This window comes from Spermophilus citellus (genome assembly GCF_964194105.1).
Source record: "Spermophilus citellus genome assembly, chromosome: 2".
NCBI lineage: Eukaryota > Metazoa > Chordata > Mammalia > Rodentia > Sciuridae > Spermophilus > Spermophilus citellus.
The window spans coordinates 24528733-24556036 of record NC_138183.1 but is presented as its reverse complement, the minus strand read 5'-3'; the positions used below and the strand labels follow the sequence as shown (position 1 = coordinate 24556036).

Here is a 27304-nt window from a genome sequence, read left to right as displayed (position 1 = left end):
ACTCACATCATGTCTTCCCTTCCAATTCTTATGACTCTGAATTTTTTTTTTCCTTTGGCCAGGACTTCCTGTACTATATTGAACAGTAATAGTCATAATAAAGGGGTATCCTTGTCTTATTTTAACCCTAAAGAAATAAAACCTAAAAGATTTTCCATTAAATATACTGTTAGTTTCAATTTTTTTTCAAAAGAGACTCTATCGAGTAAAAGATTTTTCTAATATATTTGTAATCTTCTAAAAACTATACTTATGTATTAATTTTTTAGACAAGTTCTTGCTATATTGTCCAGGCTTATCTTAAACTCCTAGGCTCAAGGGTTCCTTATGCCTCAGTCTCCTAAGTAACTGAGACTATAGGCATGCACCACCATGCCCAGCACTTGACGTTTTTAAGATATATTTTTAATATATCTAAATACTGTAAAATTATATAGGTAAGATTTTTTTCTGTTATCAATTCACCATTGATACAATACATTATATCTGTAAATATTGTGTGTTTTCAGATACAGTGCTGGATTTAGTTAGCTAATGTTTAAATTTCTTGAATTTTTTAACTTGTTTAAACGCTTCATTATGCCATATTATTTAGTTCCAGAATTTTTTTACCTGGCTGAACTTTATTGAGCATTGTACTCAATTTTTAATCATATACACACACACACACACACACACACACACACACACATTTTTTTTCTTCATCTTTTTTTTTGTTTTTGTTTTGTTTTGTTTTGTGGTACTAGAGATCACCTGCATGTGCTAGGCAAGCACTCTACTACTTAGCTACCTCATAAGCTCGTATTACATAAATTTTAAAAAGCAGGGTTTTTTTTTTTACCTATTAGATGACATATTTTGCAGAAAACACAAACCACTCAAGCTATTTTACGTAGAAAAAGATAAGTTTTGGGGAGGGCTGAAGGAGTAAGCTGTAGGCTAAGCCTGGGAGATTGTTACCCAGAAGCCCATCACTGAACTGGCTTGCTAAGACAACTGTGCTTTTATTGCAGGTGGATATGTAAAAGGGCTCAACAGCCTTGTACAACAGGTTGGCAGTCCTCAAAAGGTTAGACATAAGCCAGATGTGGTGACACACACCTTAATCCCTGCTACTCAGGAGGCAGAGGCAGAAGGATCACACGTTTGAAGTCAGTTATGACAATTTAGCAAGACCCTGTCTCCAGTCAAAAAATTAAAAGGGCTGGCAATGAGTTCAGTGTTAGAGTGCCCCTGGGTTCAATCCTCAGTACCAGAAAAAAAAAGGTTAAACATAAACTTACCATATGACCCAGCAATTCCATTTTAGGTGTGTACTCAAGAGAGATTAAAAATATAAGTTTAGGGCTGGGTTTGTGGCTCAGTGGTACAGCACTTGCCTAGCATGTGTGAGGCGCTGGGTTTGATTCTCAGCACCACATATAAATTAAATAAAGGTCCATTGACAACTAAAAAAATAAAAATAAAAAAATAGGTTTACACAAAAATTTGTATGTACATGACAGCATTATGCATAATAGCCAGAAAGTGGAAACCACCAGATGTCCACCTATTGATGAATGATCAACAAAATATGGGAGCTGGGTATGATGATGGCGCACGCCTGTAATCCTACTGGATTGGGAGACTGAGGCAGGAGGATCCTAAGACCAAAGCCAGCCTCAGCAATTTAGCAAGGCCTAAGCAACTTAGTGAGACCCTGTCTCTAAATAAAATATAAAATAGGCTGGGAATGTGGCCCCATGGTTAAGTGCCCCTGGGTTCAATCCCCAGTACAAAAAAAAAAGAGAAAGTAAATGCATAAAATGAAATATTATTTAGCCACAAAAAATAAAGTACTGATATATGCTACTACATGGATGAAACTTAAACTCATTTTGCTTAGAAGAGAGTAACAAAGGCCACATATTTTATAATCTCATTTACATTAAATGTCCAGAATACATAAATATTGAGACAGAAAGATTAGTGATTGTCTTCAGCTGGGGCAAGAAGGGTGTGGGGAGAGGGAAGATGAGGAGACTGCAGGGCAATGGATAAGGGGTGTAGTATCTCTTTTCAGTGTCATGAATGTGCTCTAAAATTGACTATGGTGATGGCTGCATAACCCTGTGAATATACTTAAAACTACTGCACTGTACTCTTTAAATGGGTGAATTGTATGGAAATGACATTCAATAAGAAAAAGGAAAAGAAAGAAAAACCAGTATGGTATGGTCTGGATATGAGCTGTCCCCCATAAAAACTCATATATTAATGCAGGAGATGAAATAATTAGACTACAAGAGCTGTAACCTAATCAGTGATGAATTAATAATTTGAATGGATTTCTGGGTGGTAACAGTAGGAAGGTAGGGTGTAGCTGAGGAAGTAGATCAGTGGGGATGTAACTTGGGGATAATGTACTTTGACTCCTTGCTCAAACTCACTCTCTCTCTCTCCTCCCTCCCTCTCTCTCTCTCTCTCTCTCTCTCTCTCTCTCTCTCTCTCTCTCTCTCTCTTTCTCCTGCTGTCTATCACGAGCTGACAGCTTTCCTCCACCATAGCCTTCTGCCATGATGTTCTGCCTCATCTTAGGCCCAGTGGGATGGAGTGGGCTGACCACAGACTGAACCTATGACACTGTGAGCAAAACCAAAATATTCCCCCTCTAAGTAGTTCTTGTCAGCTATTTTGGTCACAGTGACACAAAGCTAACACACAATAGATGTCTTGCATGTGATGCCTTAGCTCCACATTACCTCACTTCTGAATTCAAATGTCATGCATCTAATTGACGGAATCAAAATCACAGGCAAAACTTGGGCTTCAAGTTTGCACTGTAACCTCTGCAATAGAGGTAGGCACACCAGGGAGCGGGCAGGATAGATGCAGAGGAAGCCAATCCACCGTATCTTCATATTTCTTCTTCTTTATTCTGCATCCTCACCCTTTCCTTTGATTAGATTTGTCCCCAAAAATTGTGTTCTCTTATGAGACTTTTCAGAGAGTCAGATTTTGCTTTGGGTAATTGTCCTCATTTGGGTGTGTTTTCCATATGACTTATTCCTATTCAGATCTGTATTACCTCCTCCTTTCTGTTTCCATTTTGAGTTGGATTCCATGTTCACATGTTTTCAATCTTATTTCCTGATAGATGTATTCAAAACTATAAATTTCTAAGCTCTACTTTAGATTCATGTGAAACATTTTGATATGCAATGTTCTGATGGTCATTAGATGTGTTTCTTAATTTTCTTTATGATTTCCTCTTTTTAAAATTTTGTTATATATGACAGCAGAATGCATTACAGTTCATATTACACATGTACAGCACAATTTTTTCATATCTCTGGTTGTACACAAAGTGGAGTCCCACCATTCGTGGTTATGATTTCCTCTTTAACACATGGGTTCATGTTGTTTTCTTTTCCAGACAGGGTGACTCCCCCCCAATCCGCTTTTGTTAATTTCCAATTCTACTGCATTGGAATCAGAAGACATCTGTATGATTTTGTTTTTGCTGTTTTGCAGTCTGGGGATGCAATCCAGGATGCTAGGCAAGCACTCTACCACTGAGCTACACACCCACCCGTCATTATGATTCTGATTTGCATTTCCTTAATTGAGTATCCTTTCATGTGCCCCTTAGCTACGTGTACATCTTCTTTGGAAAAATCTCTCTTTAGAGATTTTTCAGTGTCATGAATATGCTCTAAAATTGACTATGGTGATTTTCCCCATTTTTAAATTAGGTTATCTATATTTTTGTTGTTATAATTATAACTCAATTAGCCTTTTAATCTCTGCTATGTCTAAAATTTTCCCTTTTTAATTTCTAATATTATTTGACTTCTCTCTTTTTTTTTTTCATGTTCCATCTCAACAGAAACTTATTCTGATGGTTAATTTTATGTGTCATCTTGGATGGGCCCTGGTGCCTAGGTATGTGGTCAAACATTGTTGTGGATGATCCTGTGAGGGTGTTTTTGGAGGGATTACACTTGGTGGACTTGGAATTACACAGACTTCCCTCTGTAATAGAGCCGGGGGCTTCATTCACTCCCCCAAGCAATGCAACGACAGATGCCATTGGACTTGACCCATAACATGGGCTCATTACTTGGTCTCCAACCTGCTGGCCCAACTGTAAGACTTTGGACTTGAACTCACAGCCTCCACAATCATGTGAGCCAATCCCTAGAAGAAAGCTATTGTTTTATTTTATTTTACTTTTTATCTGTGGCACCCTGATTAATACAGTTATCTCTCTTATTCTTTATCTACCTATCCTAATATCTGTCTCAATATTTATCTCTCAATATCTGTCTATTTCAATGTCTATCTATTCATCCATTCTGTGTTGGGGATTGAACCCAGGGCCTTGTGCATGCTAGACAAGCACTCTACCACTGAGCTACCACTCCATCCTTTTCCTTATTTTGAGACAGGGCTTTTTTCTAAGTTGCCCAGGCTGGCCTCAAACTTGCAATCTTCCTGCCTCAGCCTCCCGAGTAGCTGGGATTACAGGTATGTGCCACCACACTCAGCTCTTACTCATATTTTAAAGACTCACTTTTGATTTTGTTGACTCTCTTTACTGAGTATTTGGTGTCTCTTTCAATGATTCTGCTATGCCCTTATTATTATTTTTTCTTTACTCTCCTTAGATTTATTCTCTTCTTTCTTGAATGTCCCAATTTCCAGCTTTTCCTCTTTTTATGTCAGTGTTTAAGCCCCAAAGCCAACTGCATCCAGAGGGTTCTATCTGGAGATTCTACAAGCAAATCAACTTCTAATGTCCCACACCAAGTTCCTCTGCTTCCCCAGTGCTCTTCCTCCTGTGTTTACTTTCTCAGTGAACAATCCGACCACTGACCAGTCTCCCAATCACGAAACCTCACTCCTAGAGGTCGCCCCTTCTCCCACCTGGTGCATCCACTTAACCATCACTTCCTGTGACTCCTACCGCAGACACCTGAGCCTGCCTCTGGGATACTATTCACCCTCCTATTCCGTTCCTCTTCTTCTACCATGAGCCATGTTTTTCTTTTTTAATGCTGGGCATGGACCCCAGGGCCCTGCACATACTAGGCCAGCTCTCTAACCCAGCTACACCCCATGGGCCATCTTTCTGAAGCAACCACCTGACCCTGTTGCTTCATTCCTGAAAGACTTTCCCTGCCCCTCTCTCCTCCAGCCCGTTCTATCTCCTTTGCACTGACTTGTCTTCCTTAGTTGTGCAATGCATACACTGTGGCCTGGGGATGTGGCTCAGTGAGACTTATTTTCTCAGTTGACTTTGGAGCTTCCCAGTATGGTTCTGAGGTTTCCGTGCCTGTGTAATTCATGGGCACTCTCTGTTCCTTTTCTGCAATCCCCTGAGCCTGCTTCCCATGCTCTACTGGGTGGTTAATGGCTTCTGGTTTGCTATTTATTGCTTCTAATTAACTGCTTGGCTCACTGCCTTCAGGTATTAATTTAGTACTAGACTCCTTGAAGTTTTAACCAGAAATTGGCCATACCATTCAGCTTCATCTCTGAGAACTACTGCATCAGCCTCTTTCTGGGCCTCCTGAACCATTTTTCCTACTCATTAGAATCATATAACAACATGGCCCCATCAAGGGACGTTGTGAAGTGTGAAGTGCCACATGTGTGTGAACGCAGCCTTGCTGGTGGGATTCTGCTGCTCAGGAACCTGCAGTCTCCAGCTGCCTGCCAGATCAACGCCTAACTCCTCTTCTCAACTTCACTCACAGAAATACCCAGTTCCACCTGTCCAACTGCATTTCCTAGCTCAGGTCCCCCGGGACCCTCCACTCCAGGCAGGCTGAATGTCAACCAGCAAACCCACACAGTTCTCTGCTCTCCTAGCTGTGTGACCTTGGCTAAGATATTTACATTTTCTGTGGCTCAGTTCCCTGAACTCTGAGGCAGGGATCAGGGTAGTTTCTAACTCACAGGGTTGCTGAAAGGAGTGAAGTCAATACGGGTAAAGTGCCTAGAACAGTGCCTGACACACAACAAGCACTTGTTACCAGTTAGCTCCACTGCGTGTAATCATCGGCGCAGATTCATGGAGGGAAAAGAGAGAAATCAGATGCAAATCGTTACCTTTAAACAATTTCTGGATTAGCAGGGTGACGAGTTACTTAGCCACCTGCATGGCGGATGAAGGAGGGATATGGGAAGGTGAGGGAGCTCCTTCCCTTTCCCCATGTTTCTGTCCTGTTTGCCTCTTTACCAGCTCGCTCTCTCAAGATTGCAAAAACTGGTCAGAACTCAATGGTCAGAAACTCACTGACTGGGCCACTTTACAATCATTCAGATCATTATGCCTTAAGATAAGCAAGCATGCATGGCTCTTTTCGGTCCCAGGCAGGGTCTGGCCCCAAGGGCAAGTCAGGTACCATCATCTTTTGTGGCTGGCTGGGTTAAGGCTCAGGATCTGTTCCTCAAACCTGGCCATCTGAGCTGCAGGGAGATGGGAGGGGGAGGCTTCCCTTAGGAAGCCAACATCTCACACAGTTCTTTGCTCTTGTTTTTCCCCAGAGAATCCACAGAATGGGTATTTGCCCATAATCAAATGGTAATCCACTGCATATTCTATCTTGTTCAGAATATATAGATTCTGGTTTGAGAAGCTCAAGGGAAAGAGGTGTGGGTACAAGTACCAAGACCCTATCCAGACTCCTGAGTGCTGACAGCCCACAGGTCATGGCAGGGTTAGGAGTGTGCCCTGGGAGAATAGCCTTGCTTATTGGCCCAGGATGGGAAGGGGAGAAAATCAGGGAAAGCTCCCTGAAAGAGGTGGCATTTGAGCCAGGACGGCAAAGATAAACAGTGTAGGCTAAGATAATGAATTCTGAAAACCAGCATAGTTAAAACAACACATAATTTAAATTTAAAAAGTGAGTACATGAAGGGGTGATCAGAGAAACCAAATCAGGCAATGCACAGCTTCTGGATTGGGGGTCCTAGGCAACCAGACAGAAGAGAGATGGTCTGTGGACAGGGTCAATAATGGTCAGTGGGTCTCCCCCAGCTTCACTGAAATCCTTATTCTACCCTCTTGCTCTAATTCCCCTTTTCCAGTTGCACATGGCCAAGCCAGCTCTTCATTGCAAACTCAATTTTTTTTTGGCTATTTGGAATCTGTGAAGTGGGGACTCTGCATGGAAGAAGCCAGTGGCCTGATTGCCTCAAAAGGACAACTCCGTTTATTCTGTTGGGAAAAAAGAACAGTTTAGGGCTGGGTCATAGTTCAGTGGTGGAGCGTTTGTCTGGCAGGTATGAGGCACTGGGTTCGATTCTCAACACCACATATAAATAAAATAAAGGTCCACTGACAACGGAATAGACACACACACACACACACACACACACACACACACACACACTCCTAAAGAATAGTTTAAAGGCACGATTCCACTTGCCACTTCCTCCAAAGCAATCAGCCTGTGTCCTTCCTTCCCCACCGAATCTAAATCCACCCTAAGGAGGGTCACCCCCTGCCTCCCATCTCAAGTCCATCGGCCACCTGGAGTGCCCATGCCTTCTTGCTCATGGTGGTTTGGGACACTGTTTCCAACACCTTCTCTCTCATGGTTTTGCTTCTCTGACAGTCCCTTTTAAGACAGTGTCAACAATGGTTTTTAAGACTCCCTCCTCAGGACTTATAGGGTGAAAGCCCAGGTCCAGGGTAAACTAGCAGAGGTGCTACCCCTGAGAGGTCCCCCCACAAACATCCCCACCAGCTCATGGTAGGATCTGTATCTGAAGAGGAAGTGAGAAACTGTCAGAGGGCAGGGCAGAAGAACAGGAAGTGGGCACTTGGGGCAGGTGTTATAGTCAGCTTTTTCACTGCTGTGACTAAAGGACCCGACCAGAACAATGATAGAGGAGGAAACGTTTATTTAAGGACTCACAGTTTCATAAGTCAATCCATATATTCAGCAGACTCCATTCCTGGGGCTCAAGGTGAGGCTGAACATCATGGCGGAAGAGTGTGGCAGAGGGATGGGGTTCACAGGATGATCAGGAAGTAGAGAGAGTCTTTACTCTCCAGATATCCCAAAGCCAGGCCCCCACTGAACCACTTCCTCCAGCCACAGCCCAGCTGCCTCATTACCACTCAGTTAATCCCATCAGGGATCAATTCACTAATTAGGTTAAGGTTGTACCCCAATCATTTCTTCAGCAAACTTTCTTGCACTGTTTCACATATGAGCTTTTGTGGGGGGGACACCACATCTAAACCATAACAGCAGAGAATGGGAAGAGTAGCAGATATTGTGAAGGGGAACTGGGCCAGGGTAGAAACTCCAGAGAAGGGAGTCCGAGCTTCCTCCAGGGAGCAGGTTGAAATTGTCACAGGTTTTTAAATGCAACACCAACAGGGTTAGAGGTGGGCTGTAGGAAGGGTAAGCCGGTTGTATGTACAGAATGGATGGGAGGGGCAACCAGAGATTTGAACACACATGACAGCATGCCCTGCCACCACTGGATGGTTACCTCATCTAAATGCCCTCCCTCTTCCATCTCACCAGTCTTTCATGCCTCCAGCTGGACTCCACATAGCTGTCCTTGATTATAGGGCCCACCTGATGTCCAAGTTCATAAAACTTGACCATGCAATTAACAGATCATTCTCTCTGTATGCCTAAACTCTGAGATTGTCCTTCATATGTTAGGCATAGGTACCCAATGAGAATATCAGCTCATGTTAATGTCACCGGGCAGTACTAGGTTGGATGTATGCAGAATAAATATGCAACAGATGCTTCCAGAAACAGATGGGTTTCAGAATATTTATCCTTTTCCAGAGTGATAGGTTCTGCTTCTGCTTGTTGTCCTCCAACTCTGCCTGCCATTTACACTTTCTTCCTGGCCACATGGCTGCCCAGCTAGAGGACTGCACCTCCTAGCCTCCCCGACAGCTCTGTCATGTAATGACATTTTTGCCAAAGGAAAATGAGCAGCAGTGATTTGTGCAGACAGCCTAACAGGTAATTGCTTACCCTGAACTTCTCTATTTCTTTCCCTTAATCTTGAACAAGGACATGCAAGCAACCTGGCTTCTACCACACAGATGAGGTCAGAGGGGTAAAGGACTGTGGAGCAACAATTGGAAAGAATCTATGTCCCCAAATGACCTTATGGAATAGAGCCCACCCACCAGTCCCAGAGCAGCCAGGTTCTTATCTGCAAGAAAAATTCTCTCTCTTATTTAAGCCACTATATGTTGGGAGTCTCTGTTTCAGCAGTTAAGACTACTTAAAAAAATATATTTTCCCCAAATCTATTCTCTCAATTTCCCTTAATATAGTAATTCCATTTTTTGAACTGGGTCTATTATGTCTCAGCGGTGAGGTTACCTTTTCCAGCTGCCTTTACACCTATGTGTGACCACATAACTAAGTAAGTAGAATTGTTAAATGGAACCTCCAAGTAATATCCTTATAAAGTAGTCAATGACCTCTTCTTCCTACTTCCTTTTCCCCACTATCTGGATGGTGAGGGTAATGGCTGGAGCTCAAGCAGATATTTAGGACCATGAAGTTACATGCTAAGAAATATAAAGAAGCAGAAGAGCAGGATCCAGGGTCTTGGAAGATCAGGGAGCCGCCACACAAATTCTGGATTACTTCCAGCTTTCTTTACAAGACAGAAAATTCCATCTTGTGGAAGGCATTTATGCTGGTTGCATATAGATGAACCTAATCATAACTAATAGAAAACACCCATGAACAGATCCCAACATTTCAAACCCCAGCTTGATTGCCAGATATCCCTCTTAGCCAAAGAAAAGGAAAATGACTACTTTCCAAAGTTGCAGAAGTAAGACAGTTTCCACTCCTGAATAGAGTCAGTTTGCCTTTTGTGCTCATTGAAGCAGCTCTACAGGGAGGCTGGTGGCTGACAAACCCCCAGTCTTCCAGCCCAGATGGCCCCAACAATGGTGGCTCACACTAGGGTACCAGAACTGCTGTGGCAGAGAAGTGGGTTGGGAGTGGGGAGGGAGATGTGACCCAGCTCTGGTGCTAGGACAGTGAGCACCAACAGAACGCTAAGAAGATGGGGTGCTAGTCACGGCAAACTTAGGTCAAAACAGATGGGGAGGAGAACTGCCCCACGCGCCTGCAGGGTAGGCGGACCTGCGACCCACCAGCAGAAAAGGTCCAGCGGCCTGCTGAGGGGCAGGCCCGCCCCCTCCCCCGTGCCTGGAAGGTAGGCGGATCTGTGACCACCGGCAGATCAGGCCCAGCGGCCTGCTGAGGGGCGGAGCCGCCCCCTCCCCCCGCACCTGCAAGGTAGGCGGACCTGCGACCCACCGGCAGGTCAGGCCCAGCAACCTGCAGAGTGACAGAGCTGCCCCATGCGCCTGCAGGGTAGGCGGACCTGCGACCCACCGGCAGAGCAGACCTAGAGGCCCGCCAGCGTGGTAGACAGATCACCCCAATTGGAGGAGGATCACAGCCACTACCTGCCCTGCAAGGGAGATTTTTCAACTATACAAGAGCAATATAAATAAATAGAGGGAAAATTTCAAAAACACAACAGTTTCACCAAGCAGAAAGAAATGCGAGCAGTATGAAAAGGCAAGGAAAGAAAGGACCACAAGCAATGCAGGTCAACTCAACTTTAGAAGAGGTAATAGCTGCAACAGATGGAATGTCAGATAAAGAGTTCAGGATATACATGCTTCAGATGATCTGGAGTCTCAAGGAAGACATGACACAGCAAAATCAGACAATGAAAGATCACTTTGACAAGGAACTACATAAACAAATCCAGGAAGCAAAAGATCAATTACACAGGGAGATAGAGGTAATAAAAAACAAACAAATAGAAATCCTAGAAATGCAGGAAGCAATAAAACAACTTAAAAACTCAATTGAGAATACTATCAGCAGAGTAGATCACTTAGAAGATAGAACATCAGACAATGAAGACAAAGTATTTCAACTTGAAAAGAACATAGACAGCTCAGCAAGTCTGCTAAGAAACCATGAGCAGAACATCCAAGAAATATGGGATAACATTAAAAGACCAAACTTAAGAGTCATTGGGATACAAGAAGGCACAGAGCTCCAAACCAAAGGAATAAACAATCTATTCAATGAAATAATACGAGAAAACTTCCCAGACTTGAAGAATGAGACAGAATCCCAAATCCTAGAAGCCTACAGGACACCGAATGTGCAAAATCAAGAGATCCACACCTAGACACATTATAATGAAGATGCCCAACATACAGAATAAGGAGAGAATTTTAAAAGCTACAAGAGAAAGGAAGCAGATTACATTTAGGGGTAAACCAATCAGGATAACAGCTGATCTCTCAACACAGACTCTGAAAGCTAGAAGATCCTGGAATAACATATTTCAAACACTGAAAGAAAATGGGTTCCAACCAAGAATCGTGTATCTGGCGAAATTAAGCTTCAGGATGGAAGATGAAATTAAAACCTTCCACGATAAACAAAAGTTAAAAGAATTCGCAGCTAGAAAACCATCTCTTCAAAAAATCCTTGGCAAAACATTACAGGAAGAGGAAATGGAAAATAACAATGAAAACCAACAGTGGGAGGTAGGACAGTAAAGGGGGGAAAGTAATCAAAGAGGAAAACAAATCAGGTTTAGTAACATTAATAAACAAATATGGCTGGAAGAACAAACCATATCTCAATAATAACCCTAAATGTTAATGGCTTAAACTCACCAATTAAGAGACACAGGCTAGTAGAATGGATCACAAAACAAGACCCAACAATATGCTGCCTACAGGAGACGCATTTGATAGGAAAAGATATACATAGACTGAAGGTGAAAGGTTGGGAAAAATCATACCACTCATATGGACTGCGGAAACAAGCAGGAGTGTCCATACTCATATCTAATAAAATAGATTTCAAGCCAAAGTTAATCAAAAGGGATAAAGAGGGACACTACATACTGCTCAAGGGAACCATATACCAACAAGACATAACAATCATAAATATATATGCCCCAAACAATGGTGCAGCTATGTTCATCAAGCAAACTCTTCTCAAGTTCAAGAGTCTAATAGACCACCATACAATAATCATGGGAGACTTCAACACACCTCTCTCACCACTGGACAGATCTTCCAAACAAAAGTTGAATAAGGAAACTATAGAACTCAATAACACAATTAACAACCTAGACTTAATTGACATATATAGAATATACCACCCAACATCAAGCAGTTACACTTTTTTCTCAGCAGCACATGGATCCTTCTCAAAAATAGATCATATATTATGTCACAGGGCAACTCTTAGACAATATAAAGGAGTAGAGATAATACCATGCATCTTATCTGATCATAATGGAATGAAACTGAAAATCAACGATAAAAGAAGGAAGGAAAAATCATGCATCACTTGGAGAATGAACAATAGGTTACTGAATGATCAATGGGTTTTAGAAGACATCAAGGAGGAAATTAAAAACTTCTTAGAGTTAAATGAAAACACAGACACAACATATCGGAATCTATGGGACACATTGAAAGCAGTTCTAAGAGGAAAATTCATTGCTTGGAGTTCATTCCTTAAAAAAAGAAAAAACCAACAAATAAATGATCTCATACTTCATCTCAAAATCCTAGAAAAAGAAGAGCAAAACAACAGCAAAAGAAGTAGAAGGCAAGAAATAATTAAAATCAGAGCTGAAATTAATGAAATCGAAACAAAAGAAACAATTGAAAAAATTGACAAAACTAAAAGTTGGTTCTTTGAAAAAATAAATAAAATCGACAGACCCTTAGCCATGCTAATGAAGAGAAGAAGAGAGAGAACTCAAATTACTAGCATACGGGATGAAAAAGGCAATATCACAACAGACACTTCAGAAATACAGAAGATAATCAGAAATTATTTTGAATCCTTATACTCCAATAAAATAGAAGATAGTGAAGGCATCGATAAATTTCTTAAGTCATATGATCTGCCCAGATTGAGACAGGAGGATATAGACAACCTAAACAGACCAATATCAATTGAGGAAATAGAAGAAACCATCAAAAGATTACCAACTAAGAAAAGCCCAGGACCGGATGGGTATACAGCAGAGTTTTACAAAATCTTTAAAGAGGAACTAATACCAATACTTTTCAAGCTATTTCAGGAAATAGAAAAAGAGGGAGAACTTCCAAATACATTCTACGAGGCCAACATCACCCTGATGCCTAAACCAGACAGAGACACTTCAAAGAAAGAAAACTACAGACCAATATCTCTAATGAACCTAGATGCAAAAATCCTCAATAAAATTCTGGCGAATCGGATTCAAAAACATATCAAAAAAATTATACACCATGATCAAGTAGGATTCATCCCTGGGATGCAAGGCTGGTTCAATATACGGAAATCAATAAATGTTATTCACCACATCAATAGACTTAAAAATAAGAACCATATGATCATCTCGATAGATGCAGAAAAAGCATTCGACAAAGTACAGCATCCCTTTATGTTCAAAACTCTAGAAAAATTAGGGATAACAGGATCATACCTCAACATTGTAAAAGCAATCTATGATAAGCCACAGGCCAGCATCATTCTGAATGGAGAAAAATTGAAGGCATTCCCTCTAAAATGTGGAACAAGACAGGGATGCCCTCTCTCACCACTTCTGTTCAACATAGTACTCGAAACACTGGCCAGAGCAATTAGACAGACGAAAGAAATTAAAGGCATGAAAATAGGAAAAGAAGAACTTAAATTATCACTATTTGCAGATGACATGATTCTATACCTAGCAGACCCAAAAGGGACTACAAAGAAATTATTAGAGCTAATAAATGAATTCAGCAAAGTGGCAGGATATAAAATCAACACACATAAATCAAATGCATTCCTGTATATCAGCGACAAATCCTCTGAAATGGAAATGAGGACAACTACTCCATTCACAATATCCCCCCCAAAAATAAAATACTTGGGAATCAACCTAACAAAAGAGGTGAAAGACCTATACAATGAAAACTACAGAACCCTAAAGAGAGATATAGAAGAAGACCTCAGAAGATGGAAAAATATACCCTGTTCATGGATAGGCAGAACTAACATCATCAAAATGGCGATATTACCAAAAGTTCTCTATAAGTTCAATGCTATGCCAATCAAAATCCCAACAGCATTTCTTGTAGAAATAGATAAAACAATCATGAAATTCATATGGAATAATAAAAGACCCAGAATAGCAAAAACAATGCTAAGCAGGAAGTGTGAATCAGGCGGTATAGCGATACCAGACTTCAAACTATACTACAGAGCAATAGTAACAAAAACAGCATGGTACTGATACCAAAACAGGCGGGTGGACCAATGGTACAGAATAGAGGACACAGTAACCAATCCACAAAACTACAACTATCTTATATTTGATAAAGGGGCTAAAAGCATGCAATGGAGGAAGGATAGCATCTTCAACAAATGGTGCTGGGAAAATTGGAAATCCATTTGCATCAAAATGAAACTGAATCCCTTTCTCTCGCCATGCACAAAACTTAACTCAAAATGGATCAAGGAGCTTGATATTAAATCAGAGACACGGCATCTGATAGAAGAAAAAGTTGGCTATGATCTACATACTGTGGGGTCGGGCTCCAAATTCCTCAATAGGACACCCATAGCGCAAGAGTTAACAACTAGAATCAACAAATGGGACTTACTCAAACTAAAAAGTTTTTTTTCTCAGCAAAAGAAACAATAAGAGAGATAAACAGGGAGCCTACATCCTGGGAACAAATCTTTACTCCACACACTTCAGATAGAGCCCTAATATCCAGAGTATACAAAGAACTCAAAAAATTAGACAATAAGATAACGAATAACCCAATCAACAAATGGGCCAAGGACCTGAACAGACACTTCTCAGAGGAGGACATACAGTCAATCAATAAGTACATGAAAAAATGCTCACCATCTCTAGCAGTCAGAGAAATGCAAATCAAAACCACCCTAAGATACCATCTCACTCCAGTAAGATTGGCAGCCATTATGAAGTCAAACAACAACAAGTGCTGGAGAGGATGTGGGGAAAAGGGTACACTTGTTCATTGTTGGTGGGACTGCAAATTGGTGCAGCCAATTTGGAAAGCAGTATGGAGATTTCTTGGAAAGCTGGGAATGGAACCACCATTTGACCCAGCTATTCCCCTTCTCGGTCTATTCCCTAAAGACCTAATAAGAGCATGCTACAGGGACACTGCTACATCGATGTTCATAGCAGCACAATTCACGATAGCAAGATTGTGGAACCAACCTAGATGCCCTTCAACAGATGAATGGATAAAAAAATGTGGCATTTATACACAATGAGTATTACTCTGCATTAAGAAATGACAAAATCATAGAATTTGGAGGGAAATAGATGGCATTAGAGCAGATTATGCTAAGCGAAGCTAGCCAATCCTTAAAAAACAAATGCCAAATGACTTCTTTGATATAAGGGGAGTAACCAAGGACAGGGTAGGGACGAAGAGCTTGAGAAGAAGATTAACATTAAACAGGGATGAGAGGTGGGAGGGAAAGGGAGAGAGAAGGGAAATTGCATGGAAATGGAAGGTGATCCTCAGGGTTATACAAAATTACATATAAGAGGAAATGAGGGGTAAGAGAAGAATAATACAAGTGGAAGAAATGATTTACAGTAGAGGGGGTAGAGAGAGAAGAGGGGAGGGGAGGGGAGGGAAGGGGAAGGGGGCATAGTAGAGAATAGGATAGACAGCAGAATACATCAGACACTAGAATGGCAATATGTAAATCAATGGAAGTGTAACTGATGTGATACAGTAATATGTATACGGGGTAAAAATGGGAGTTCATAACCCACTTGAATCAAATTGTGAAATATGATATATTAAGAACTATGTAATGTTTTGAACGACCAACAATAAAAAAAAAAGTTTATGACAACATGAAAAAAAAAAAAACAGATGGGGAGGAACAAAGCAGCATTTCTCACTGAAGTGGGGTTTCTACTTTCCACCAACTGACCAGGTCACACACCCCACACCAGATGGTGGCCTCCTCCGTGGCTGGGAGGGTGGAGGCCAGGGAGCCTCAGTTCAGCACTCCTGTCCACAGCCTCACAGGACTTGGGTGACCACCTCCCTCTCCAGGCTCAGTCTCCCCACGTGTAAAGCAGACAGCAGAAGCTGACAGCTCTTGGGCCCAGCCTCCAAGCCCGTGGGGGTCTGAGTGGAGCGCTTCCCAGCCTGGCTTTGGCGGTGCTCCGCTGTCCCCCATTGGCATTCTGACCAACCCCCTCCAGCCCGCCCCATTCCTGCCGCCCTGGGTCCCCACCCACGACTCCCCTCTGGCTGCCTCTCACCCTCCTGCAGCCTCACCATCATCTGACAGATAGCGCAGGTCGTAGAACTCCCCGGCAAAGGTGCCGTAGGAGGAGTCGTGTCGCGGCACCGCCTCGTCTGCGCCCGCGTCCCCCCGCGCGCGGCCCCGGGGTCCCCGGCCCCCCGGGCCCGCGCCGTCGTCCGCGGGGCTGGCAGCGCAGGCGGCGGGTCCCGCCAGCAGCAGCAAGAGCAGCGGCGCCCAGGCCGGCGGGCACTGCCAGGGCGGCCGCGCCATCGCTGCGCACCGATCCCGCAGCCAGGCCGCTCCGGCCGCAGCGGGGGCGCCGCGGGCGCGGGCCGGGACCGAGCCGCCGCCGCCGCCAGCACGCGCCCGCGCAGCCGCGGAGCCGCCGCACCTCCGCCTCCCCGCCTCTGCTCTGCGCATCCTCGCTCCAGCCCCGCAGCCTCCCCCTCCACTCACCACCGCGTCCTCTCCTTGCCGGTAGATTCCCTTCTGCGTCCTTCCTCCCATTCTCCCCGTCTCCCTCCTCCAGCCTTCCACCCTTGCGGATGTGACCTCTTCTAGGCCTAGCCACTCAAAGTGTGGTCCCTGGACCAGCAGGGTCAGCATCACCTGGGAGCATCACTCATCTCAGGCCCCACACCAGACTCCTAAATCAGCATTTGCTTTTTACCCAAATCCTCAGGATCCCACAGTTCCAATTCAGAAACGTTCCTCTAGGGGGTTTACCCTGGTCACCACTTGCTAAAACTGCTGCCTTCCCCCAACTCGTTTCTGCACCTTCTCATTTCTACAGAACACCTATTAGACCCGTTATTTCTTGGGATCAACTCGGAAGGAACTTGAAATGGAAAGATCTCACTGTAGAGATTAGTATCCTGAGGTAGTCAGAGGGTAACTTGCACCATTGAGACTAGGCAGCGGGTCCTCCGCGGCAGGCAGTATGGGACTTGACCTGGCCCATCCCGTGTCTGGTGCCCACGCTGAACCCTCCACGTTTCCAAAACCATTCCTACCACTTCAATTCTCTGTTATTTACTCAGTCATCCATCTATTCACAACGAGCACTTACTATGTGGCAGGTCGCAGGATCCTCTACTGATGACAGTTATTGGAGTGATAACAGGTTGAATCTGCTAAGCTGTTTTGGCTAGAGACAGGAACGAAATTCTTTTCATGTAATGTCAGCATTTTGACTTGATTTCCTGTTTCTTTTTTTTTCTTTTTTACTTTATTGCATAAATAAATTAATTAGGGAGGCAGAAAAGCATAGATTCTAAATGCAGGCCTAGAAGTCAGATTGCCTAGGGTAGTGATCAGTAGTTGCCCATGATCAATAATCTTCACAGTGCAATGGAGATTTAAGAAAATAGAGGTACAGATCAGTTGGGTTCAATGCTCTCGATGGCATGAATGAATATGCATAGAATTATGAAACATTAATATTCAAAAGGAAACTAGTGAGTGACCTCAACCTTTTATGGCCTAGTTGGCTGGGAGACAGGGGACAGCTGTTGACATAGGGAGTCATTCTGAGAAACCCAAAGTTCAGGTTTGTCACTGGGTGTCAGCTGATGGTGGGTTGTCCAATTGAGGTTTAAACATGTTAATCCTGACAGCTGAATCAAGATGTAATTCATGAAAACCTTCAGTTTTAATAGATCCTCCAACATACTAGTTGTTTTAAGAAATCAGTCACATTTATTGTTTGGAAATGGTTGAGGTAAACTATAATTATTTAAAACAAGATTCCTTCCCTGAAAGCATAGCTTGGCAATGCATACAATTATAAAATATAATTCCAATAAATTGAAATCTGTTAAATCCTAAAAAAAAAAAAAAAAGACCTGATCCCTTCTCAAAAACTGCAATCCGTTCCTTTTCTTTTCTTCCCATTCACCAGAGCAGCAAATATGGTCAGTTTTAACTGGACCTACATTTGGCTAAAAACAGAAAGCATCAGACTTCTGATTTCACTGTTGATTCTCTGGTTTGGGAATTCAAGCTGCTACCTATTACTTTCTTTAATTTCACTTATTACAATGAACAGTAATGGCACTTCAATAGAAGAGAAATGAAAACCAGGTCACATCCGTCTCCTAGTGAATGGTCTGGTAAAAGCACATGGGCTTTCTGTTGGGAAAGGGGGAGTTGCAAACACAGTCTAAAACACAGCCTTGCATGTAATCTGTGGATTTTAATTATCCACTTCTCTTCAAGTACCTGTGTCCATAGACTCAAAAGAGGCCACAGATAGGCTCAGAGGTCATGTGAGCTTAGGAAAATGCTGAAATAATGTTGTGATGCATGAATTTTTCTAGAGGGGCAACTTCTAGCTTCCATGGGTCAAAGTCTGCATGTCTCTTCAGGGACTTAGAAACCTACTTGGGTTTCCAAATCCTATAGAACCTACTTCTACCCTTTCACAAGATTCTTTCCAATCTACTTAAATTGCATTTGGGGGTTTTCTTATTTTCTTACAAGATTTAAATTCTGGAAAGACCCTTAGCAGGAATGGAAGTGTAGTTCAGTGGTAAGTGCTTGCCTGGCATGTGTGAGGCCCTGGGTTAATTTCCAGTACTGCAGAAACAAACAAACAAATAAATAAATTCCTCTGCACATTTCTCTCTTAATTACATCTCTGTTGGACACTCTGTGTTCCCCACCAGTGCGAATCTACTGGATGGCCAAGAAATATTGTGGATTCCTCTTTTGCACATGCTTTCTGGGAAAGAATTTTGTCTGACCATTCTGAGACCATTGGCTGGACAAGGGCCAGTTATTAAAACAAGAACTTAGAGATAAACCAGTTTAATTTCATTTTCATTTTTAAAAGAAACACAACACCTTTATTTTCTCTCCTCATCAAAGTCATTCTGATAAAACATTTTTTTTCCTGTTATAAAAACTTCCCATAAAAGTGCTACATCTCACTATCTGACCAGTAACAGATGTGCCCATGCCTTGGATTGCCTGGTATATGTAATTTTTCACTTTGGATTTCATAAGAAATTAAAATGTGACCTTGGCAGTTCTTCAGAAAGTTAAACATAGAGTTGCCATATGATCTGCAATTCTAAGAGATCTGAAAACATATGTTCACATGAAAACTTGTACATGAATGCTCACGACAGTATCACTCATACTAGCTGAAAAGTAGGAGCAACCTCAATATCTATCAACTGATGAATGGATAAACAAATATGGCATCCAAAAATGGTATATTATTCAGCCATAAAGAGGAATGAAGTTCTGATACACGCTGCCACAGGAATGAACTTTGAAAACATTATGTTAAGCAAAGAAGCCAATCACAAAAGACTGCCTAGTGTAAGATTCCATTTATGCAACATGTCCAGGAGAAGCAGATCCTTAGGTAGAGATCCACAGACGGAAAGTAGACTACTGGTTGTCAAGGGGTGAAGAGTGGTGGTGGAATGAGATAGTGGTGATGTTTGCATAAATAACACTGACTTGTACACTTTAAAATGGTTAAAATGGTGAATTTTATTTGAACATTTTAAAAAGCTGTGATCTTTGAGATGGTGAAAAAAAGATAACAGTGATGTCAGAATAGTCCTGTGCTATTTGGGGAATACAAAATTCTGGATGCTTCCTGGTGGGAACTTCTGAATGTTCAGACTTTGTTTTCAAACTCTTCATGAAGATCTATGCAGTCCACAATCCATAAACTCTGTGGACTGAGGAGCCTCAGACTCTTGCAGTAACCCACCATGCCCACTAGGAGCCCCGGCCACAGATGGAACCCGAGCTTATCTCAGCAAAAGGATTTCCCACCCTGGACCTAAGGAGTGTGCTGTATGGCCTCATTCACCCAATACAGTTTCATCTCAGTCCCAATGCCCAGCGCCCATCCTTATATTTGAATAGGCAAATAACCAAGACGACTGATGAATTCATGGAATCCTCTTGATTTTACTGGTTAGAGGTGAGCTGCCCAGGGTATTGGGTTTTCATACACAGTAACAGCCAGACTTTCAGTGTCATCAACATTTCAAAATACCTGTGAACCCAGGGGGAAGAGGGGAAGAAACAGGAGACTCAGAGCCTCCTGGAAACAGCAACCCTAAAGCCCACGCATCCCTCGTGGGAAGCAAAGCAAACCGGACTCATAGGAAATCCTCGGTTTCCTGGCTTTCCCAAGAGGTCTTCAGCTGTGTCCTTGGGATTTCCATTAGATAGCCGGAGGCAAGGAGTGGACACTTCAGAAAGCAGCGGAGAGCAGGAAGAGGCTGCTACATTGGCAAGAGGTGACAACCTCGTGCTGTACAGGAACACATTTTGTGTCACAGGCACGAGATAAAGGACAATTAAAGCTGTTTGAAAAGTACAGCTGGGGTCATGGGGGTATAAAAGCCCCCCAAACTACAATTGCCCCAATAACTCCACCGATGGAGCAGACAGCAGTAAAAACCAACAATGAGAAGAACGTGAGAGGCTGTAAGAGGCAGAGCCGAGCCCTGTGCATTTTGATAGCTCTTGGTGACATCACGGCAGCATACAAAGGTACAAAAGGGGCTGATGTTTATAGAGATGACCATGACTCCGTAAGGACAGGGTGGATACTCTCCAGTGGACTCTGTTTGCTAAGGCAGGGAAGTATGTGATACATTTAAGAAAGATTTCCCTCAAAAAATATTAAAATTTTAAAGTCAGCACTTAAAGGGTTACTCCTCAGTTATCTGAATATTTGTTCAGATACCTCATTCACGACAATGCTAGAAAATGAGGCATTGCTTATTTTTTATAATCATTAGTATCAAATTATTGGCACCATTCAGTTGTAAGGGTAGGGACAGGAGAGCAAACTCTACAACAACATAAAAATACAGTTCTGGTACAAAGGTACGAGATCGATTCCATTTAACAAGCAGTCATAAGAAATGGATGGACAGTTTACACACAAGGAAATACAGCTAGGAAATCATCACATGGAAAAGTGCTCAGCTTTTGTAGCAATTAATGAAATAAAACAACTTTTCAAGAACAACTGTACACATCCATTAAACTAGTGAAAATAAATAAAAACAGCAAAACCCAATACTGGCAGAGCTATTGGTAAATAGAAACGCTTATACATTGCTGGTGGCATCATAAATTTTAAAGGGGATTCAAGCATTCAGAGTGGGAAGGGGGTGTTAAACTAGATGACCTTTAAGGTCCTTCCAACCCAGAGATTGGATCTTTCTAGAAAGCAATTTGGCAATATAAAACAAGAGCTATAAAAGAATTTCATGCTCTTTGACCTTGTAATCCCTCTTTGAAGATACTTCCAAAGGGAATACTCCAAAGGAAGGAACTTTTTTTTTTTTTACAAAGACATTCATAGCAGCACTATTTATAAGAGTGAAAAAAATGGATATAACTCAGATATCTAATGGGAGAAGTGAGGTTAACCATGTTACATGGGTATAAAGATATTTAAATTTGCAAGAGTAGAATCTGTTTGATAAGGAGATAAGTGTTAGGCAGAGAATGGAACAAAAGAGGATGTACACACTGATCCGAGCTACGTAAAAACGTGTGCATGTTCATGGAGAAAGCTTGGGGACTAATTTAGAGGGATGTTTTGTGGTTGGGTTTTTTTTTTTTTTAATTCCTGCAAAGTTATTCAAGTGCATAATAAAAATTTAAAAACACATTTCTTGAAACTATATAAAAAGAGAGCAAAGTTTCTTCTGGTCAGGGTTCTATCAGCAGGACATTCATCAATCAACTTTAGAAATGGTCTCCCTTTATAGAAAACCCAAATGATTTTCCTTATTCAACCATCTTAAAACCCCGTACAGATTTTTAGACAATGCAAGCTAGAATTTCCTACTTTGGTTCAATGATAAATTTTGTTTATCACAGATAATAACATATCCAATGAGTTCCCAAAGAAAATCATGTTATGGGTTAAGCTAAAGAACTTTTAGTCATGGTAATTATATATATATATATATATATTTAGTTCATTTACTCATGTCTGAATAAAAATAAAGGACTTTATAAGATCTGTGTATTTATCAGTGTAAATGAAAAACCATCAGTAAATAATTATTCTCTCATTAAAAATTACTCTTTAGCAAAGAGTCGAATCTTGGTGCAAGTTCCAATCATACAAAATCACATGGTTGAGACTGTTGGTGAAGGATTCCCCGCTGCGTTAGTACCTGTGGCCATCAACCCACACACAGGGTACTTCTGAACAGGAATCCCTGTCTTCCCATCTTTCTTCTCCTAAACAGACCAAATCCTGTCTCAACTGCACTGAGCCACAGAAAACCTCTACTGCTCAGGAGACATAAAATAACTTTTCCCATGAAAGTCAAGCCAGCAGCCGGCTTCCGCTAGCCCTGGAGACCTGGGAACAGAGCACACATCTGTATGTTGTGCTGGAATGAGCACGCTAAGCCCGAAGAAAGAAAACGGACAGAAGGCACCATGCCATCCTCCAGGCGACAAGGGGACAGTTTCACAGTTCGGTCATCAACAGTCTTTTCATCATTTTCTCTCTCTCCAGTTCCTGCCGGAGTGTCTCTGCACTAAAATAAATAAATAAATAAATAAATAAATAGGAAAAAAAGAAAGCAAATGTCAAAATAGTGAGACAGACCCTCAAAAATCGCAGGAGCAACAGCTTCAATGTCATCTCCCAAATTCCTTCTTGACTTTGCTTTGTAGGACCCCCTACATGGGCGAGCATACCACAACTTGAAATTGTCAGGTCACTTATGTGTTCCCTGACTGCAGTGTGAGTATGTCGTTCATCTCTGAAACCTCAGAGCTCTGTACAGTACCTGGTCCATAGCAGCCACTTAGTACAAGCGTCCAATGAATGGGAAGATGCCCAGGAATTAGATTTCTTTAAATCAAGTGGGTTTCATAGACTCTTTGTCCCAGAGGTTAATCTGATTCATGACTGAGGCAATGTCTGTGATGGTTTAGATATGTGCTGTCCCCCAAAAGCTCATATATGAGACAATACTGGAACATTCAGAGGTGAAAGGATTGGGTTACGAGAGCCTTAACCTAATCAGTGCATTGTTTCTCTGATAGGGATTAACCTGGTGGTAACTGAAGGCAGGGAGGGTGTGGCTGGAGGAAGTGGGTCGTTGGGAGCATGCCTTTGGGGTTTAGATTTTGCCAGAGGTGAAGGAGATGCTCTCTCTGTCTCTGTCTCTGTCTCTCTGTCTGTCTCTTTCTGCTGCTTGGGCCAAGTTTTGAGCTACCTTGCTCCACCACACTCTTCCATCCTGATGTCCTGCCCCATCTCGGGCACTTGAGGAATGGAGTTGGGCATCTACAGACTGAGACCTCTGCAACCATGAGCCCCCAAATTTCTTTTCCTCCTACCATTGTTCTTGTTAGGACTTTGGTCACAGTGGAGGAAAAGTTGATTGAAGTAGGACTTAATACAATGTTGTCTTCTGAATAAAACTGAATGAAGTAAAACTGGCTGCCGTGAGGGGTTGCCTCTGACTTCTTGGCCCCTTGGGTCCAGTTGTCAGTCACGTATCTGACACACACACACACACACACACACACACACACACACACACACACCAGTTGTCTGTCTCCTTTCACCTCCAGGCACTGAAGTGTAAACCTTGTAAGGGTCGCACTTAACCACACTTAACCCATCCCTGGCACCTAGAATACAGCTGTCCCCATGGATGTGTCAATCAATCCTTACAGGATCAATGAATGCAAGGGGCGGGAGGGGTGGTAGTGGCACAAGCACAGTGAACCTCGAGTCTGTGCCTGGTTTCCATGTCACCAGAGTTACCTGTGGGTGCCTGCTGCTCTGATTTACCTGGCTGCCATAGAAACAGGCTTCCGGGTGGTGTAGACGGTCTGTACCGTGGAGACAGTCTCCGTCAAAGGCCTCAGGGCCGCCGCTGGGATCAGTGGGGAAGGGGGGCCAGGACAGCGCTGTAATTTACTGTCTCTGAAGTCGGCCTGGAGGAGACACGGAAGAGAGGAGATCAATCTCCATCTGAGCTCCCTTTCCCATGGGCAGCCATTCTGTCTCTAAGCCTCACTGTACCGCTCCTGTTATTTTTTAATAATAGCTAAAATCAATTGCCATTTTAAGCGATTTTGCTTTATGCCAGATACTGTGCTAAACACTTAACATACATCTCCTCTTGACAACCTTTTAAGGCAAAACCGTATTTCATCACATCTTAGATCCCATCAGTTATAAGAGACATCATTTTTTGTGTACCGCACAGAAAGAGAAATGTGGCATTCCAACTTTGTCATGTTGTACATTGCAGTAAACATTCTGATTTCAGAGGTATAAACAGGTTAAAAAAAAAGTATATATCTTAGAGGCTGGGGTTGTGGCTCAGCAGTAGAGTGCTCGCCTAGCATGTGTGAGGCCCTAGGTTTGATCCTCAGCACTACATAAAAATAAATAAATAAAACAAATAAAGGTATCATGTCCAACTACAACTAAAAAATAAATATATATTTTTTAAAAAGTGTATCTTAGAACTGATTTTATGAAAAAGTAATGAGAAGCTCGGAGAGGTTAAGCCTTCTGCCAAGGTCACACAGGAAGCAAACATTAATAGCAGTATTCAGAAAGAGGGTTTGCTAACTCCCTAACTGGTGTTTTTCACCAATGTAGCCCACACTTGGGGGACCCAAAGTATGATTCCATGACTAACAGCATCAAATTATTTTGAAAATTGATGGGAAAAACAAAGTGCTCAGGGCCTACTCAAGCCATTGGAACCCAAGTATCTGGGGATGAAGCCCAACAATAAAAATGTTATGTCATTTATTGTGAAGTACAATATGCTTATTACTTCTACAGAGAAAGCTTAGAGGATCTATGTAAAAGCTGATAAATGAAGAAATTCCCTAATCCATTATTTTCTCAGTAGTTTCTCCTATGCATAGTTTTTGGCTTGTTTTTACACCCTTTGGATAATACCAGCTATGTATTTCATTAAACTTAATTATTTATCATTCTGGGGTCCTGAGGATTGAACCCGGGGGTATTTAACCACTGAGCCACATCCCCAGCCCTCTTTATGTTTTATTTTGAGACAGGGTCTTGTTAAGTGACTTTGGACTTGCTATCTTCCTGCCTCAGCCTCCTGAGCCGGCCAGCTATGTATTTTATAATTTGCCTTTTTATGCTAGATCTTGACCCTGAACTTGGAGAAAGTTACTGCTTGGCTTTCTAAAGAAGAGGCTCTGATCTTCGCAGGGACAACTACCTTCCTAGTGATTATACAGAAGACGAGCTGTTCCTCCCAGGCAGCCACGGAAAATATCACGCAGAGCTCAAGTTCTGAAAGGACCTCGGAGTTGAGCAAGGGGGAAAAGGCTTATCTTTGAAGGGGGGAGGGCTTGCTGAGCCTTACAAATGCTCTCTGGTGTCTCACACGTGCCCCTAAAAGAAGTGACTGTCCTGAAATGGAATGATGCCAAGGAATTGTCTTCAGGTCTCTGCTCAAAGGTCCTGTCAGTGAAGCCATCCCCTGGTTCATACAGGAGCAGCGTGCCTTGGGCTAGCAGGTGACGTTAGCCGTGGAGAGCTTGCACAGATGGGGGCTGTGGCAGTCATTTGAGCTGCTCATCAACTCATTCTGGCTTGTCCCTTTCCAGGCACATGGTAGGACTGCACTGCCCCCTTGAAGTTAGCTGTGACAATATGCCCTGCTTTGGGCTGGTGCTGCTTCCCATATCTGTTGAAAGAGCCAATGGGTATTTGATCCCTCTCCTCTCCTCTCCTCTCCTCCCTCCCTCCCCCCGCCTCTCTCTTTAGGTATTGCTATCCTGAAAATCTCTTTCCTCTGCCACTGTGACTATAAACATTCCACATGTCAGGCAACTGCTCCATTAGCCTGGGTCCCCAGAAAGAGGGCACCACAGAGCACAGTCCTCAGTCTACCCAGGGCTGACCTGAGTAGGAAAGTCCCTGCGTTGGTTGGAAGCACACACAGGCTTAGCCGATCCCTCCTGATCCAGCAGCTGGGGTGAGAAGTTGCTTGGATGAATGGCTGGGGGTTGGGCTTCTGAGACAATGGTTGGGGGACATTTGCACTGGTGGTGCAAAGGCAGCAGTGTGTAAAAGTGCTAGGGATTTATTTTTTTTTTATTTTTATTTTTTTTAAGGGAGAGAGAGAGAGAGAGAGAGAGAGAGAGAATGAATTTTATTTATTTTTTAGTTTTTTCGGCGGACACAACATCTTTGTTTGTATGTGGTGCTGAGGATCAAACCCGGGCCGCACGCATGCCAGGCGAGTGCGCTACCGCTTGAGCCATATCTCCAGCCCAAGTGCTAGGGATTTAGCATGACTACAATCTGCATAAGCAGTCTCCATCTTCTTCACAGTGGGAGGGGGTGAGGGGCAATCTCAAGAATATCCTTGAAGAGCGGGCCAGGTGGCACATACCTGTAATCCTAGCAACTCAGGAGGCTGAGGCAAGAGGATCACAAGTTCGAGTCCAGCCTCAGCAACTAAGCAAGGCTTTAAGCAACTTAGTGAGACCCTGATTCAAAATAGGAAATATAAAGGGCTGGGGATGTAGCTCAGTGGGAAAATACCCCTGGGTTCAAACCCCAGTACAAAAACAACAACAACAAAAAGAATGTCATTGAAGAAGCAGTAAAAATTAAATTAAATCTCAACCTAAGTACCTATCTTTTAAAAACTTTTTAAATGGGCTAGCAGGTGACGTTAGCCGAGGAGAGCTTGCACAGATGGAGGCTGTGCAAGTGAGGAAATAAATGAAAACATGTTCTTATTCTGGGGAAGAAGTATTGGGGACTTCTTCCAGGGTGCTCCCCGACTGAACCACTGAGCTACATCGTCACCCCTTTTTTATTTTTTATTTTGAGATGGGGTCTCGCTAAGTTGTCCAGGTTGGCCTTGAGTTGTTATCCTCTTGCCTCGGCCTCCTGAGTTGCTGGGACACAGGTGTGCATGACCATTTCCTCCTCCTCC

At 42.7% G+C, this 27304-nt stretch overlaps 2 protein-coding genes across 6 annotated transcripts in view; both read right to left on the bottom strand.

The window, feature by feature from the left end:
• Positions 1-16619, bottom strand: part of FRRS1L (ferric chelate reductase 1 like) — a gene marked incomplete at its 3' end in the record, with an annotated part of 33527 nt that extends 16908 nt beyond the window's left edge. The window contains exon 1 of the mRNA XM_081282305.1: positions 16367-16619. Coding sequence (XP_081138431.1) covers positions 16367-16604 — 238 coding nt within the window. The 5' untranslated portion in view covers positions 16605-16619. The remainder of the gene's footprint in view (positions 1-16366) is intronic.
• Positions 16620-19849: 3230 nt separating this feature from the next.
• The window catches only part of EPB41L4B (erythrocyte membrane protein band 4.1 like 4B), a 136527-nt gene continuing 129072 nt past the window's right edge, over positions 19850-27304 (bottom strand). For all 5 annotated transcript variants that reach the window (XM_081267834.1, XM_081267837.1, XM_081267835.1 and 2 more), the window contains 2 exons: positions 24151-24296; positions 19850-22879 (listed from right to left, as the gene is read on the bottom strand). In XM_081267834.1, the coding sequence (XP_081123960.1) occupies positions 22810-22879; positions 24151-24296 (216 nt within the window). In that variant the 3' untranslated portion in view covers positions 19850-22809. The remainder of the gene's footprint in view (positions 22880-24150; positions 24297-27304) is intronic.